Source organism: Sphaeramia orbicularis, chromosome 16 (genome assembly GCF_902148855.1).
Source record: "Sphaeramia orbicularis chromosome 16, fSphaOr1.1, whole genome shotgun sequence".
NCBI lineage: Eukaryota > Metazoa > Chordata > Actinopteri > Kurtiformes > Apogonidae > Sphaeramia > Sphaeramia orbicularis.
In genome coordinates, this window is record NC_043972.1 from 25675991 (window position 1) to 25692897 (window position 16907).

The 16907-nt window shown below is 35.4% G+C and overlaps 1 protein-coding gene across 1 annotated transcript in view; it reads left to right on the forward strand.

Moving 5' to 3' along the window:
• The window catches only part of dnah5 (dynein, axonemal, heavy chain 5), a 153966-nt gene that overhangs the window by 70082 nt on the left and 66977 nt on the right, over positions 1–16907 (forward strand). The window contains exons 51-64 of the mRNA XM_030157779.1: positions 313–517; positions 767–909; positions 4157–4291; positions 4598–4720; positions 4827–5040; positions 5948–6171; positions 7762–7973; positions 8027–8231; positions 9680–9810; positions 12127–12280; positions 14317–14584; positions 15974–16097; positions 16371–16478; positions 16619–16733. Of these exons, the coding sequence (XP_030013639.1) occupies positions 313–517; positions 767–909; positions 4157–4291; positions 4598–4720; positions 4827–5040; positions 5948–6171; positions 7762–7973; positions 8027–8231; positions 9680–9810; positions 12127–12280; positions 14317–14584; positions 15974–16097; positions 16371–16478; positions 16619–16733 (2361 nt within the window). The remainder of the gene's footprint in view (positions 1–312; positions 518–766; positions 910–4156; positions 4292–4597; positions 4721–4826; positions 5041–5947; positions 6172–7761; positions 7974–8026; positions 8232–9679; positions 9811–12126; positions 12281–14316; positions 14585–15973; positions 16098–16370; positions 16479–16618; positions 16734–16907) is intronic.

The following is a 16907-nucleotide window of genomic DNA, read 5'->3' on the forward strand; positions in this document are numbered from 1 at the left end:
ATCAAGGGAAATGACACCAATTGCATCTCTCTGTTAGTGTAATTTCTTGTAATAATATCATTTAGTGTTATTATAAAATAGGAATTGAAACTACCGGAACAGCTAAAAGCTCCAATTATGACAATTTTGTATAATTAGCGTTTGAAAGACTGAATTGATAGTAATTCATTCATTCTTCTTTAAAAAAAAAAAAAACTGATTCCGTTTTAGGTCAAAGGGTTTAATTTTACTATTAAAGTTTTGAAAACAACCTTGTTTTATGTGTTTGAATAAATGCTCAAATTAATGTTTTTTGTGGTTGACTCTCTCCAGGATCAGTGTGGTGAGATTTCAAGAGAGCATTTGGAGCGACTTTATGTCTTTGCTCTGATGTGGAGCACTGGAGCGTTACTAGAGCTGGACGACCGGAGGAAGATGGAGATCTGGATCAGAGCGAATGAAAGCATTTGCCTGAATTTGCCAGACATTCCTCTTGACAGTGAAGACACCATGTTTGACTACTATGTCACAGCAGATGGTACTCACTCATTAAAAAAAAAAACAACAGATGTATTCACATGTAGAGTAGATGCCAAGACATATGATGTATGATAGCAGCATTCCAACACAAACAGGCATTTTGCAGATAGTTTAGATTTTTTAAAATTGTGCAGTGCAATGTGGAAATATGTGTCTGAGTGGGAGGCAACATAAAAAGTGTTATATTTTGTGATAATTTCTATGCCGTGGAATTATTTTAATGCATGCGCATTTATCTTCCTTGAAGGTCACTGGGTCCACTGGAACACCAAGGTGGAGGAGTACATTTATCCATCTGAAATCACCCCTGAGTACAGCTCAATCTTAGTTCCCAATGTGGACAATGTTAGAACAGACTTTCTTATCCAGACCATAGCAAAACAGGGCAAGGTGAGTATTTTTATCTATGTGGACAGTGTTTGTCCATGAACAATATTCATGTACAGTATGAGTCATAACTTTGGACACACCTTCCCATTCAGTATTTTTTGTAAAATTATTATTTCTGTTTAATTTCCACATTGTAGATTAACACTAAAAATATCAAAACTATGAAGGAAGACATATGGAATTATGCATTAAACAGTAAAGTATGAAACTAATCAGAAAATATTTTATAAAGCCTCCTTTAACGTTGGTGAGAGCAATGCACACTCTTGACATTCTCTCAGTTAGATTCACAAGGTAGTCACCAGCAGTGTTGGGGAAGCTACTTTGCAAATGTAGCTTGTAAAACTGCAAGTAGTTCAAATAAATTATATTTCTTCCCCTGTAGTTTGTAAAACTAGGGCTAGAAAAACTAGTTTTAGTAACTACTTTTTATTTTCAGCATTAAATTGAGAAGGTCCATGTGGTGTATATGAAACAAAATATGGCCATGGATGGGGCGGCACATCGCTGTCAGGGGTGGCGCTGGCGGGAGGGTTGTCCACGGTGGTGACGACCACACGACGTTAATAATAATCGCACATCTGCGAAGCATCTGAGTGCTGCCAGGGCGAGCCAATCAGAGGCAGCGTTGGCTGTGATGTCATGACATGATCATACCCTCAAAGCACTTCAGGATGAAAGAAAAAGGGAGTGTCTTCCGTTCAATGGTGAAATACAATTTATATTCCAAAAAATAAATCTAAAAAAATCCCCTAATTTTATGTTGTTGCCCAAAATTGTAGTTTGCAAATTGAGAAGTTTAACTACAAAAAATTACCCAAAAAGTACCTGAACTACTTGATGCAGCACAAAATGTGAATGTAGTTTAACTACCAGCAAGTTACAGCTAAATATAGTTTAACTGCATAGATCAACTACATGTACTTTAAGTCTCCCCAACACTGATCACCAGGAATATTTTTTTAATTAACAGGCACATCTTTTGAGAAGTAATTTGTAATAAAGTTAATAAAGGCTACACTATCTAAATGTATTGTTGTTATAAATGGAATAATTAACAAAGAGGCCAAGCGATAAGGATAACCAAGAGTAATGCACAGTGTTTTTCTGTATTAATCAGGTATATTTTATTTCAAGTAATAATTCCATCCATGTGTCTGCCTCGTGTCTTGATAGGACATGTTTTATTGACTGAAACATAGAGCTGTGTTTCACATGACCATGGATATCCCTCCACAAAGACTTTTCATGAGGATTGCAGGCATTTAACCCTCTCTCCCTCTTTCTGTTTATATTCTGCCCAGTTTATTGTTACTAATAGACATATGCTTACGCACATTTCAGTCGATAATGGTATTGTTGGTATAGCTTTGTCAATATTGCTTCCCAGAGAAACAAAGATCAAATAGCCTACTGTGATCAGTATTCTATATAGAAGACCATCATAAGTTTAAATATCTAACATTCACTGTATCACATGACTGGGAGTAAATGATGTACTAACACTCATCAGGTGGACAAAAATACAACTAAAATGAATGCTAATACTGAAATGCTCTATAATATGTAAATAAGCTAATGTTTGCCACATCATTTTGAAAGTTGATGATGATTTGGTGTTTTCAGCTTGTTGCTACTGCTGCTGCCACAAAATCTGTTCTTTTATAATTGCTACTGTAAGTTTAACCATGGAAAATTTCATTTAAGAGAAAGTTTTGAAAAGAAAGTTAAATAATACCTTATGTGCATTGTTGATTAAGGGCCTTGTAGAAATTTTAATCTTTCTCATTAATGTGCCTCTCTGGTTTATTTATTTACTTAAAGTTGGTCCTCTTTCAGCTTTTTAAACTCTTAAGAATGTTAAGTCTAGCTCAACTGAATGATAAACTGCTCTTTAAGACTGATATTTATCATTTTACTGCAGGGGTGTCAAACTCATTTTAGTTCAGGGGCCACATTCAGCCTAATATGATATAAAGTGGGCCGGACCAGTAAAGTAATATAAACAGTAGGATAAGAACTTTTGAGTGAAAAAAGTAAAATTCCGTAATGAAAATGTTTACATCTATGAATTGTACTCGAACATAACATGAACAAATATGAACCTGAAAATTCTTTAGTAAAATAAGTGCAATGTTAACAATATTAAGCCTTAGTTTGTCATTCATACATGAGAATCACAACTTAGAGATCACAGTGGATCTACAAATACACCAAACATTAAGTAACAGGGAGAATATTGTTGTAAATTCCACATACCTCTCTTAAGAGATTTCAGGTTATTCACTTTATTTATTTATTTATTTTTTTAATAAAAGGCTAGTATGTAAATCTCAACATTTTTTGTGTAAATTTTACTTTTTTTTTTTACACCAAAACAATGAGAAAAATTTACAGTTTTCATTATTTATAAGTTATTATGATAGTTTTTTACTGTTTTGAAAAATCTTGAATGAAGCAAAAAAAAAAAAAAAAATCTTGAAATAAGCAAAAGAAATGTTGAATTAAGCAAAAAAAAAATCTTGAATCATGCAACAAAAAAATTCTTGAATAAAATAAAAAAAAAAAATCTTGAATCAAGCAAAACAAATCTTTAATCAAGCAAAAAAAAAAATCTTGAATTGAGCAAAAAAATGTTGAATTAAGCAAAAAAAAATCTTGAATTAAGCAAAAAAAAAAAATCTTGAATTGAGAAAAAAAGTCTTGAATTAAGCACAAAAAAATGTTGAATTAAGCAAAAAAAAGTTCAATTAAGCAAAAAAAAAAATCTTGAATTAAACAAATACACAAAACATTTAATAACAGGGAAAATAATATTAAAATTCCACATACTTCTCTTAAGAGATTTCAGGTTCACATTTTTTAATATAAAAGGCTAGTCTGTAAATGTCAACATTTTTGAGCAATTTTCCTTTTTTTTTTTTTTTTTACACTAAAACAATGAGAAAAATTTACAGTTTTCATTATTTATAGGTTATTATGATTGTATTTTACTGGTCTGATCCACTTTAGATTGAATTGACCTAAAATGATTCTTAATATCTTCAGTGTCATTTTTGCATTTCCCAAATTCATCCCAGGGGCCAGATTGAACCCTTTGACGGGCCAGATTTGGCCCCCGGGTCGTATGTTTGACACCTGTGTTTTACTGTATAAAACACTGAAGTATCACTATGAAGGGGAGTTCAACTGGCGATGCATACAGATATTTTATTGTCATACTCATGAGAAATTAATCAACTTACAGGCTGTTTTGCTAATTGGAGAGCAAGGAACAGCCAAGACTGTTGTCATCAAGAGCTACATGTCAAAGTATGATCCTGAGACCCACATGGGCAAGTGTCTCAACTTCTCCTCTGCTACCACACCATTCATGTTCCAGGTAAGACACACATAACCTTGTGTTTACCCTTTATTTTTGTACCTTCACCTGATGATGGATGTTAACTTGTCATGCCTTATTATGAACTTGTGAAGTAATATCGATCTGGTTGCTTTAAGAAAATTGCAGCCCGGTGAAGGGTCCAGTGTGTTTTTCCTGCACGTAGCCAAGCTGCGCATCAATAATGCTGTCACAGTGGATTACGTCTGACAGGACTTTGTACATCTGTCCTCTGGCTTTCTATTTTCCCCATTTTCTACTGTCTGTTGGCATCTTATGTGTGATTTTCATTTCACCCCTTTGCAGAGAACTGTAGAGAGCTATGTGGATAAGAGAATGGGCACTACTTATGGACCCCCGGCTGGGAAGAAAATGTCTGTATTTATAGATGATATCAACATGCCTGTCATCAATGAGTGGGGGGACCAGGTTTCCAATTATTTTACCTGCACATTGACACATTTTGGTGGATAAATTATATGATATGTACATTATGAGCAACATTTACAGAGCACACTTTTTCTTTAAATCATAGGTCACTAATGAGATTGTCCGGCAGCTGATGGAGCAGAACGGATTCTTCAACCTGGAGAAACCTGGAGAGTTTACAAATATTGTGGATGTTCAGTTCCTCGCAGCTATGATCCACCCAGGGGGAGGTCGAAATGACATCCCTCAGAGACTGAAAAGGCAGTTTTCCATCTTTAACTGTACACTGCCCTCCAATACTTCCATAGACAAGATATTTGGTAGGTGAAAAGTTTCTATTGGTGCATATATTAAATGAAAATAATTTTGCTGATTTGCTGATGTTGACTAACAGAACTGTTCTAACTTATAATAGCATTTCTTTCTTCAATTTTGAATTATGTGCATAGATATTATTACAGTATAGTTGTGTTAAACCTTGGCTCTGTCTTACTGCTGTATCTCTTTTTGCCAGATAAGCTAAATATATATTTTATTGAAAAATATTATTGTTATACTGTGATATTGCAAGAATGGCCAGTTGGCTCAAAATTGCATTTCATCATTCCTTACAGCAGGGGTGTCAAACTCAGAGTTCAGAGGCTACATACAGCATAATCTCAAATGGGCCATATCAGTAAAATCATGCCATAATAACCTATAAATAATTACTCTAAAATGTTCCTCTTTATTTTAGTGCAAAAAAAAATCAACTTGTAAATCGCAATGGATCTACAAAGACACAAAACATTTATTAACAGCTATAATATTGTTAAAATTCCTCTGATTTTTCTTGAGAGATTTTAGGTTGTTCATTGTTGTTTAGATTCTTCACATTTAATTGTGAAAGCATTGTCAAAAACTAAATATTTTCAACATGTAATCTGACTTTTTTCACGCTAAAACAAAGAGAAAAGTTTGGAGTTGCCATTATTTATTGATTATTTTGCTATTATTATAATTGTCCGATCCACTTGAGATCCAATTGTGCTGTATGTGACTCCTGAACTAAAACTGTTTATATCTTCAGTATAATTTTTGCATTTTGAAAATTCATCCTGTGGGTCTGATTGGACCCTTTAGTGGGCTGGTTTGGCCCACTAGCCACATGTTTAACACCCATGCCTTACAATATGTAACAAATCTCAAACCAGTCTTAAGAAGGATCACTTTTGTCAACAACCCTAGGTGTCATTGGTGAAGGCCATTTCTGTTCTCGCCGTGGTTTCCTTGATGAGGTTATCAACACTGTTCCCTCCTTGGTGTCTCTTACCCGCCAACTGTGGCAGTTGACCAAAATTAAGATGCTTCCCACACCAGCCAAGTTCCACTACATCTTTAACCTCAGGGATCTGTCCCGGGTCTGGCAAGGCATGCTTAATACCAATGCTGAGGTGGTCAATTCTACTCAGGTGAGAAAACTCTAACATTGTGTTTATATCAGTGGTTCCCAACCTTTTTTGGCTCGTGACCCCATTTTAACATCACAAATTTCTGGTGACCCCAGACATTCAAAACAGACACTTTTTTTTGTTGTCTAAAATTAATTTGTTTTTGATCATGTAATAGTTTGCTATACTATATTGCAAATAAACGTTAATGATATCGTAACGTTAATTTTAGACAACATTTAGTCTATGTAATGTATATTATTATGGATGAAGGCAGAAAAGTCAGGTGTAGGTTACTGCACAAAGTGAGAATTTGATTTTCCTTGGTCAGGATATGTACAGTCAGTCCAGCTTGGATTTACAAGGCTGACAATTAATACTGAACAAACAAGAACTCAAACTATGAATTATGAAAGAGCTGCAGCATCTGAAACCGACCACAATGAACATTTGAAAGATAAACATTACCACAGTGCTTCAGTTTCAGCTTCACAGTTTGTCTTTTATGGATTGGGATTGTCTCTGTCAACTCACCATATATTTTTTATTAGCAAGTTTTTATTTGTATCAATTACTAGAAATTTCAGCCAACCCCATTTGAATTCCAGGCGACCCCATGTGAGGTCCCAATCCCATGGTTGAAAAACACTGGTTTATATGTTTAATTAAGCGGGTGAATTTCTGATGTTAGTTCTGTTTTATATTTTTTACAAGAAATATGAGTGTATAACAAAGATGCAAATGAATGGAATAATTCTCTTTTTATTGTGTGGTCCATCCTTGAATCCAAAATCCATATTGTGTGAATTTATTTTGCAGTTTAAAAAAAAAAAGGCAACTGAAACTGTAGCCAAAACAAGGCATTGTTCACTATACACCTTGCTGACTCTGAATGTCTTCATAATTAATGCATTTTAGTTAGCTAATTCTATATGCAAAATATGACATTCCACTAGCAAGTTAATGACTATGTGTATTCTCTTAGCACTGGTTTTCTCATGTGTATCCAATCACACACATAGACGAGTACAGAAGGTTAGATTAATGAAGTGCAGTATGGATATAATACACACTAGAGCAGACAACAAGCCTGAGGGGTAATGATCAAGGTTCTTATTTACATTTTAGTAGCATGACACCCATATGATGATGCTATTATTTTCTGTATTATGCTGAAATATATTTACTATAGGAGCAATGTAGATGTGTTTGATGGTAGAAAAGACAAATAAACACATACATAGTACTTTCTCAGTTCTTGCTGGGGTAGTCTTTTAGCTGCTGGTTTGTGGCCCACTAAATAATTGACATGAGGGAAATATATCTTCTACCTCAGGCTGGTTGAAGTGTAGACAAACAGCCCGACATCCCAGGTGACACTGAGATCTCAAATTCTGAAGACCACAGCAGACAAGACTAGAATAAACTCAACTGCTGTAGCTGTATACAGTAGAGTAGGATAGGATAGGATATAATAGACCAATCTCAGGATTTTTCTTTGTGCTTATGAGCTCCTAGAATAAAAGAATAAAAGAATTAAATAAATAAATAAATAAATCCAGCCCTTTCAACCATGTTCACTGGGCATGAAAAACTGCAAATCATTTTCAGGTGCTGCTGGCATTGTGGAAACATGAGTGCAAACGTGTAATAGCAGACAGATTTACTATGCCTGAAGATGTGGAGTGGTTCGACCAGGCTTTGGCAGATCTAGTAGACCAGAAGCTTGGCGAGGAGTACAAGACCATGGTGGACTATGGAACCGATAGGTACTTTGTGGACTTTTTACGAGATGCACCAGAAGCTACAGGTACTCATCAAATGTACTTTCAAAAGAAATCAGATGAATTGAGGGTTGTTGTTTTTTTCATTACAGTCATTTAAATCTAAAACGTTATATTGTCACAGGGGAAGAGCCAGAAGACTCTGATTTTGATTTGCCCAAAGTGTATGAGCCGATAGAGTCATTTGAAAGTTTGAAAGACCGTCTGAACATGTTCCTGAGCCATTATAATGAGACTATCAGGGGAACTGCAATGGATATGGTCTTTTTCCAGGATGCCATGATACATTTGGTCAAGGTAATATGTGTTTCTTACCATTCAAAGCACTGTTTCTTTGTTACCCCACCCCACGAAGGGGAGGCAAGGGGTATTGTTTTTGGTTCGGCTTGTTTGTTTGTTTGATTTCTAACACTCTAGCAGCAAAACTATCTGTTGAATTCATTCAGAATTGGGTTGATAGATTTCCAGTGACCCAGAATAGATCTCATTTCATTTTGGGAAAAGTAGGTCAAAGTTTAAATTTTTTATGAATTTTTAAAATCTTTTTTTTTCCCTATTTACTTATAATGAGTGAAATTTCACATGTCTGTAGCAGCAAAACTATTGGTTGAATTCATACCAAATTGGGTTTATAGATTGCCAGTGACCCAGAATAGATCTCATTACATTTTGGGAACAGTAGGTCAAAGTTAAAATTTTTTATGAATTTTTAAATTCTTCCCATTTACTTATAATGGGTGAAATATGTATGTTGTGCCTGGCACCACTTGTTATTACCAGTAATGGAAGATAATAAACTGGTGATATTATTAGATTAAACTTGACTAGATTAGGACAAGTAGTGTAAATATACTGTATGGTGTCATATTTTTTATTTAAAAGGACATACGTAAGTTACACCATGAAAAGACCTTTAAATGAGTTGTATTTTAGGATGATATTAACCCTATAAAACCATTTGTACCATATTTGCCACGCCAGGTTCTGAGACCTCTATCTAATTAACAAGATCAATACTTTTCTTAGAAACCTGTAGCGTATGACCTGATCCATGTTTTCTGCCTCTTGGTGGATTATCATCCTACAGCAGCCAGTGGAAGACCTTTTTTTTGTGCCTTTTTCAATATGGCCACTATCACTAAGTCGTCCACACACTTTTTGCAGGAAGGCTTTTGTAATTTGCAAAAAGTTACATTAAGAACATTTATATTTTCTTCTTTTCATCATGTACTGAAACAGTGAATAGTTACTTGATAACTGATTATTTTTAGTACAGTTAAATTGTGTTAAAAACATGTGTATCAAATTTGATACTGCAGGTATATAAGGTGCTTTATAAAAATGCCCAATGTATCAAATGTGGTACAAAAATATATCATGAACAAAATGATATGGCAAAATATTTTGCTTGGATTTTGTTAAAAGGTCTAATAAACATCTCAATTCCCATAAATTTGAATTTTTAGGCTAGTTTTTGCTAGGTTTTACAGGGTTAAAACTACTGTCAGATGACATCCATACACGTCAAGTTGAGTTTCTGGTTGACAGACATAATTAATCTTTTTTTTAAATTTATGGATGGTCTTTGCTGCAACCAGCAATTGTATCACTACTTTATCTTCCAGTGCAACTTAATAAAGGGAACGTGTATGTGTTTGTCAAATCTGTGCTGTATCCCTTACTCTTTTTTTTCTCACGCCTAACATTTTACATACATTCACACTTTTGTGTAAATGCGTCTGCAGGTTTCAAGGATTATCAGAACCTCCGGAGGTAACGCCTTGTTAGTGGGTGTTGGAGGCTCAGGCAAACAAAGCCTGACCAGACTGGCCTCTTTCATCGCTGGATACAGGATCTTTCAGATTACTCTAACACGGTAATACTCACCACAACATTTATTCCCTGTTTATGATGATAGAAGAATGCTTTGTTATACACCCCCCCCACCCCCGAAGGGGAGGCAAGGGGTATTGATTGTTTTTGGTTCAGTTTGTTGTTACATTTTTTGCGTCTTTTGTTTTTTTCCCCATTTACCTATAATGGGTGGAGTTTCACATGTCTGTAGCAGCAAAACTATTGGTTGAATTCATACCAAATTGGGTTTATAGATTGCCAGTGACCCAGAATAGATCTGATTACATTTTAGGAAGAGTAGGTCAAAGTTCAATTTTTTAATGAATTTTTAAAATATATGTTTTTTTCCCATTTACTTATAATGGGTAAAATTTCAAATGTATTTAGCAGCAAAACTGTTGATTGAATTTATACCAAATTGGGTTTATAGATTGCCAGTGACCCGGAACAGATGTCATTACATTTTGGGAAAAAGAGGTCAAAGTTCCTATTTTTTATGAATTTTTAAAATCCTTTTTTTTTCCCATTTACATATAATGGGCAAAATTTCAAACGTCTATAAAAACATCAATTTTGTTTCAATTTACTTCAAACTTGGCACATATATAGTGGCACTTGATACGCTGACATCAGCACATGCACAGACATGATGACATCAGCTGGATTGATGCCAAAATAAGCTATAAAATGTGCGAGGGGTGGGGTTTGTTTCAGTCTGTTCTTCTTTCAGTATTTATTTAACGTATTTTTGCCTTTATTAATGGGGGGTTGGTTGACAGCTTAATTACTTCCAGTCCACCTGAATTATGGCTTTCATTTTGCCATTAATTCATTCTAAATTTATTTGGCACAAAAAATACATCTTGCAGATACTGAAAAATCCTTTTATTAGATCTTTATTTTATCTCCTCATACATTTGTTTACAGTCCAGGAGATCTCAGAAACTTCTCTTCATCCTCTGTCAGTTTTGCTACTTGCTTTACCAAACTTGATAAAGTATAAAGTTCTTGAATATATAGAAGCTATAAATCTCACACATCCACACACAGTTTAAGTTCTCTGCGAATTAGTTTTTAACTTTGAACAACTCCAAATCAACAATGCGACCCAGAGGCTTCCATTAAAATCAGGATTAATGCCATTTTTCGATGCAAATAAGCAATTCTTCTAAGTGCGCCGGTCCGCTGTGACTATTTAATCTGCATCGTGAAACTTACTACATGAAGAAAAACAAACAAATCCACATTGATATGAGTGCAAAACTTGTGTTCTCACTTTAAAGTTCTGTCTCTGTATTTTGACATTTCAAGAGAATTGTTATTTATCTTTCAGGAGCTGCAGTCGGAATTAATTATTTGCCTCAGCAGCTGGGTACTTTGTACAGTTAGTGTCTGCATTTCAATTAAGTGCTCCACAAAACATAAACTCCCTGCCTGTGTACAGCTGATTCGGATGATTCTCTTTAGCTTTAACCAATAAGAGTCATTTTTCTCCATTTGCTTCCTCCTGCACTTTATCTACCTTGTTGTTCTCCCTCTTGCTCTCCCACCTGTCAGATGTTTTTGTCTCTCCATTCTCTCTATTAGTTCTGTTGTGTGTTCGTTGCAGCTGTTGTTGTTCTTTTTTTCCTAAATGAATTTATCATTTGCTCTTAGTATCCATTAGGTCTTGTGTCCCCTCCTCTTGGCCCTACAGACATCTCTGGAGAACACAATCACCTCTACAATGTGCCCGCCAGCCTTCTTGTTTTCCCCCCTTTTGCTTTCTCTTCCTCTTCTCACACACCTGTTTGCCGCTCACATGTCACGTTTTCATGATTCATCTCCCATTGTCAGTGTCATGATTATGTTTTGCTTCAGTCAGTAATAATAATTAAGTCAGAATCACAAGAACCGATGTAAACTGGTGGAGGCAAGTGAGCAGGAAATACAATTCTTATGTACAAAAAAATGTAATAAATAATTCTGATGATGCTATTAATGCACTTGTGACTTAAAAATCTAAACTGTTTTAATAATTTCCTCTTACTTTTTTCATTTAGGACATGGTTGAGTCCTTTCTCTCCACCCATCCTAGTAATAAAACATCATAATTGCTTTTTTTTATGGGTAAAATGATCTACTACCGACCAGTGTAGTGTGACCGAGGATGGAAAAAACCAAAGATTTTCAGCTAAATACTGCTGATCTATAACTACTCAACAATATTCTGATGAAAATTAAAATTCTATACACATACAGTATACACCGTAAAACTGTTTGTTTTTCCTTTTTTAGGTGATTTAAGCTGGGGGAAAATCTATGCTCATATTTATTTTATTGTTTTGCTCTTTGCCAGCTCATACAACACGGCTAATCTGATGGATGACCTCAAGGGTTTGTACAGGACAGCTGGCCAGCACGGCAAAGGCATCAGCTTCATTTTTACTGACAACGAGATCAAAGATGAATCTTTCCTCGAGTACATGAACAACGTCCTATCATCTGGAGAGGTCAGTACCACACACATAAAAAAAAAAAACATGTCATGAGCAGCAACATTCACTGTATACCCTGTAGTAATATGCATAGCCCTGTGGTAATATGTACATATATTTATAACTGTTTATTTATTTATTTATTTATTTATTTATTATTAATTATACATTTACATCAACATGTACTTAGACATAAGGGACTACACAGACAGTACAAAAAAAAAACAAATTATACAACAAACCTACAGGCCTATTAAACACAAAAAAAAAAAAAAAAAAAAAAAAAAAGCACAACAACAACAAAAAACAACAACAACCAAATAAATAATATTATCAACTCCTGTTCTTTATTGTAGTGTTCACACAAATCCAATGTAGCAGAGTGCATGGTCTTTACATCTGAGGGTGACAGAATCTGTGGTCACTGCCTTTCTGAAATACCTTTATTACATTACACTAAAGTGTGCATTAAACTGAGGTTTCTGTCATTTATTTCATTATCATTTTCATTATGACTGGTGGATCTGCCATAGTTTTAATATCTGTTTTTGAGATTATACTAGAAAGTCAAATACCTGTCAGCTCATGTTGACTATAGGACTGAGCAACATCCAACTAAAAACATACTGGTATTATCCTGACAGATATAAAAGTCACAATTTTAGTGGAAAGGAGCAAAAACCGCAGCTTGAAATTGAAGTCAGTGAAGAAATACAGAAATTTAAAGTACAATATCACTGATACATAAAAACTCGACTCTCATAAACTTCTATTGAACTTCTATCTAGAATATTTATATATTTTTTCACATATTATTCTGGTCTTATTCACTTCAACATATAGTAGAAACTATAAATTATTGCTCTATTAATAAGAAGAGAAGGCCAAGTGGTTTTTGACTGACGATATGTTTGTCAGCTTGCTTGTCTACCTAGTACTTTCAGACATTTTGTTCACTGAATATTATTATTATTTTTTTCCCTGTTGCAGTTGTGGTTATTATGATCAAATCAAATAATTTTCATGCAAAACAGACTATGGTACCAAACAAGCGCATCGTCTTGTGCCTGGAGGGTAAGATTTGTAGTCAGGGGCATCTCTAGCATCACAATGCTTCTGTTATAATGGGACTGTATATTATGATGCATTATACATTTATCAAATAATGTGATTTTTTCAGTTTGGATATAGGGCTTGGCCATATTGCAGTGAAGATAATATTTTGATTAACTGTTCAATCCTAGTGTGCTATACTGAAAATGTAAATATGATATCAGTAACAGAAAAAAAAAACATGTCTTCTTTCCAACATATTTATATGCATTCAGGTTATTTTAATTTAAATACAAATCCCAATGACTACCATAACATTTAATTTTTATATCAGCTTAATACATTTACAGAACTGTCAGATATGGATATGCTCTGTACTGTACTATTCTGCCTTATAGCCACAGAATGGCTTTGTGTCTGTGACAGCAGTTCTAGCAGAAGGTAGCCTCAAGGTCAAGCACCACTGTTTGCATGTTTTTTCTGCCAGTATCTCCACAATCATCCATTGCACTAGATACAGTGGCTGCAGTATAACTGGGGAAAACAAACCATTTCCAAAATGTTATTTTCTCCTCTAGTAATTCATGTTATATCTCCTTTCCTCTACAGTCTATCTACTCTTTCTTCTCTGTATCTAATTCAGTTCACTCATCTGTTCTCTTTTCCTCCTGATGCCTTTTTCCCTCTTCTGCCTCTACTCCATTTGCCTTTTTTACCATGATTTCCTTTCTGTCCTTAATCTAATACTTTGTTATTGTCTTCTTTGTCTTTCCTGCTATTACACGCCCCCTATTGGTCTTCTTTTATTTATTCTTTATTTATTCACATGCATCTGATTCCTTTCATTCAGTCCACCTTGTCTTTTCTTTTCCAGCAGTACCACCAGTAATGCAGAAGCACTAAATTATTCACAATATGAAAAAGAACACACAATTTCACAAATGCTCAGAAATATGGCTGGATAATTTTATGTGGGTGTATATCTGTGTTGTCTTTAGGTATCCAACCTATTTGCTCGTGATGAGATTGATGAGATCCTCAGTGATCTCATCCCTATCATGAAACGCGAGTTTCCCAGACGACCGCCGACCAATGAGAACCTGTACGAGTACTTCATGTCACGGGTCCGACACAATCTCCATGTTGTTCTGTGCTTCTCACCTGTCGGGGAAAAGTTCCGTAACAGGGCATTAAAGTTTCCAGCACTGATTTCCGGCTGCACTATGGACTGGTTCAGCCGATGGCCGAAAGATGCCCTTGTTGCAGGTACATTTCTGAATTATTTGATATTCATATGATGTACCTGTCTACTGGTAACAGTTAAAGGTGGGGTAGGAGGTCCTGGAAAAACGGTTTGAGCAAGCTACATTTTGAAAATACACAATTCAAAAGTCCAAACCCCTTTCTTCAGACTTCCCCCGAAGCCACGCCTCCAGAGTACAATGCTTGTTCCCGAGGGTTCATGAGCATCAATTTGCCGCTCACCGGTCCATGGATCCATACATACCTCATTCATTCTCCTCCAACAATCCCCCCCCCCCCCACACACACACACTCTTATGATTCACCCCCCCCTCCGCGGATCAGTATATTAGATTAGAAGTTTGACTTTTCACTTGTTATTTTGATACATGTTCAAAATAATCTCAGGCTATAGTAAGAACATCTGATTGCAGTAAGACTGATGTCAGGCTAGCAGCCCACTACAGTTTGCTTTGAACACTGTAATTATCTGCATTTCACTATTATGTTTGTCGGCAGAACAGCCCCAGTTCATACCTATTTGGCTAACGTTACATTCCCTAGTGATTTATGTTAGTGACAAAACAGTTTGCCGATGAACTTTCCATCCTAATATAACTAATATAGCCAAGCTCTGGCTCTAGCTTCGTTTCCTGTACTAGTGCTCCAAGCCTCTGAGAATGTGTGATTCATGCACGAAGAGGGGTTCACACAGAGGGGGAGGGACAAATGACAGATGAGTTTGATAGACATATCACCATTTAATCATTTCGATGGGCCCATTAAAAGGATTGGATGGTGTTTTTTCAGTCCTGTCCATTCCACAGGTGTCTACATTTTTTTATTTTTGTGTTAGAGCATTTAATTAATTGGGTGCAATCGGGGTGTGAAGGGGATTTGAAGCAATATAGTAAAAAATGTTCCAGGAAAACATCTCCTACCCCACCTTTAAGCAGTTAAAACAGGATATTCAACATCCATTTACAACACTCACTGCTTGTTGACATTTTGTGCTTTGTGCTGAATGTAACTCTTCATATTGGATTAGAAGTTACATAAGAGCCTATCTACGCATCTGCACATCTATCTCCAAATCTCCAGAGTCCTCTTAGCTTGACTCGGAGTAGAACATCACAAGTTTCACACAGATGCTAGAGTAACAGACGGTCTATAGAATCCCATGCAATTAAACAATAGTTTGATTGGAAAACAATCAGTCATAATCCAGATGGTTTCAGATCAGTGAATACTTGTACAGACATTTCATGAATTATGTAAACATGCCATGAATTTAATGCAATGGTAACATTACTGGTTTAAAACCAACTCATTAGAATTTCTTGCAGTGTTTTGTGTGCAGTGTAAAATGATATTAAAAGTCCTCTCTCCCTTCCCCATCTGTCTGTCTTTCAGTATCACAGCACTTCCTGTCCGTCTATGACATTGACTGCTCCCTCCAGGTTAAAAGTGAAGTGGTCCAATGCATGGGCTCCTTCCAGGATGGTGTGGCAGAGAAGTGTGTCGACTACTTCCAAAGGTATTTTGTCAAATATTCATGTTGGCCTGGATTAAAATAAACATGCTGCTCCAGTCAAAGACTTGTGATATATTTTCACTTTGCAGAAAATGTTTCTTAGTGTGTCTAAGTCTTGCAGTAATTTAAACTCATTTATTTAAATGCTTTCATTAAAATGAAGAACAACCTCTTTACTCATGGAGTAAATAAAGTGTAGATTAAAATAATATGCAAATGATCTTACTATTTTTTGACACCAAGTTAACAGATCTCACATTTTAAATCTAAATCTAGATACAGACGCTCCACCCACGTCACACCAAAGTCCTACTTATCGTTCATCCAAGGCTACAAAACTATTTATAAGGAGAAGAGGTCTGAGGTCCAGACCCTGGCCAACAGGTAAACTGCTTACTGAAAGCATTAAGTAAGAAAAATGTTTGCTATACTTGTTATTACAATGTTATAAAATACCACTCACAAATTGATGCTGAAATTGTGTTTGGCCTTAGTAGTTATACTTGAAATTTCTTTATTTTTAGGATGAACACTGGACTCCAGAAGCTCAAAGAAGCATCTGAGTCTGTAGCAGCACTCAGCAAGGAACTGGAGGTGAAGGAGAAGGAGCTTCAAGTTGCCAATGACAAGGCTGACATGGTATGGTGTTGATGCTTTAGGAGTTTTTTTTTTTAATTTTGTTTGTTTGTTTTTGCTGTATTTTTACATATGATGGAGCTGCTCCATTGTGTGAAATGAGACAAGCAGTCATATATGCTTTATGGATCATTACATGGACATTAATGTGCAGTAGTATGTCTAATTTTCCACTTG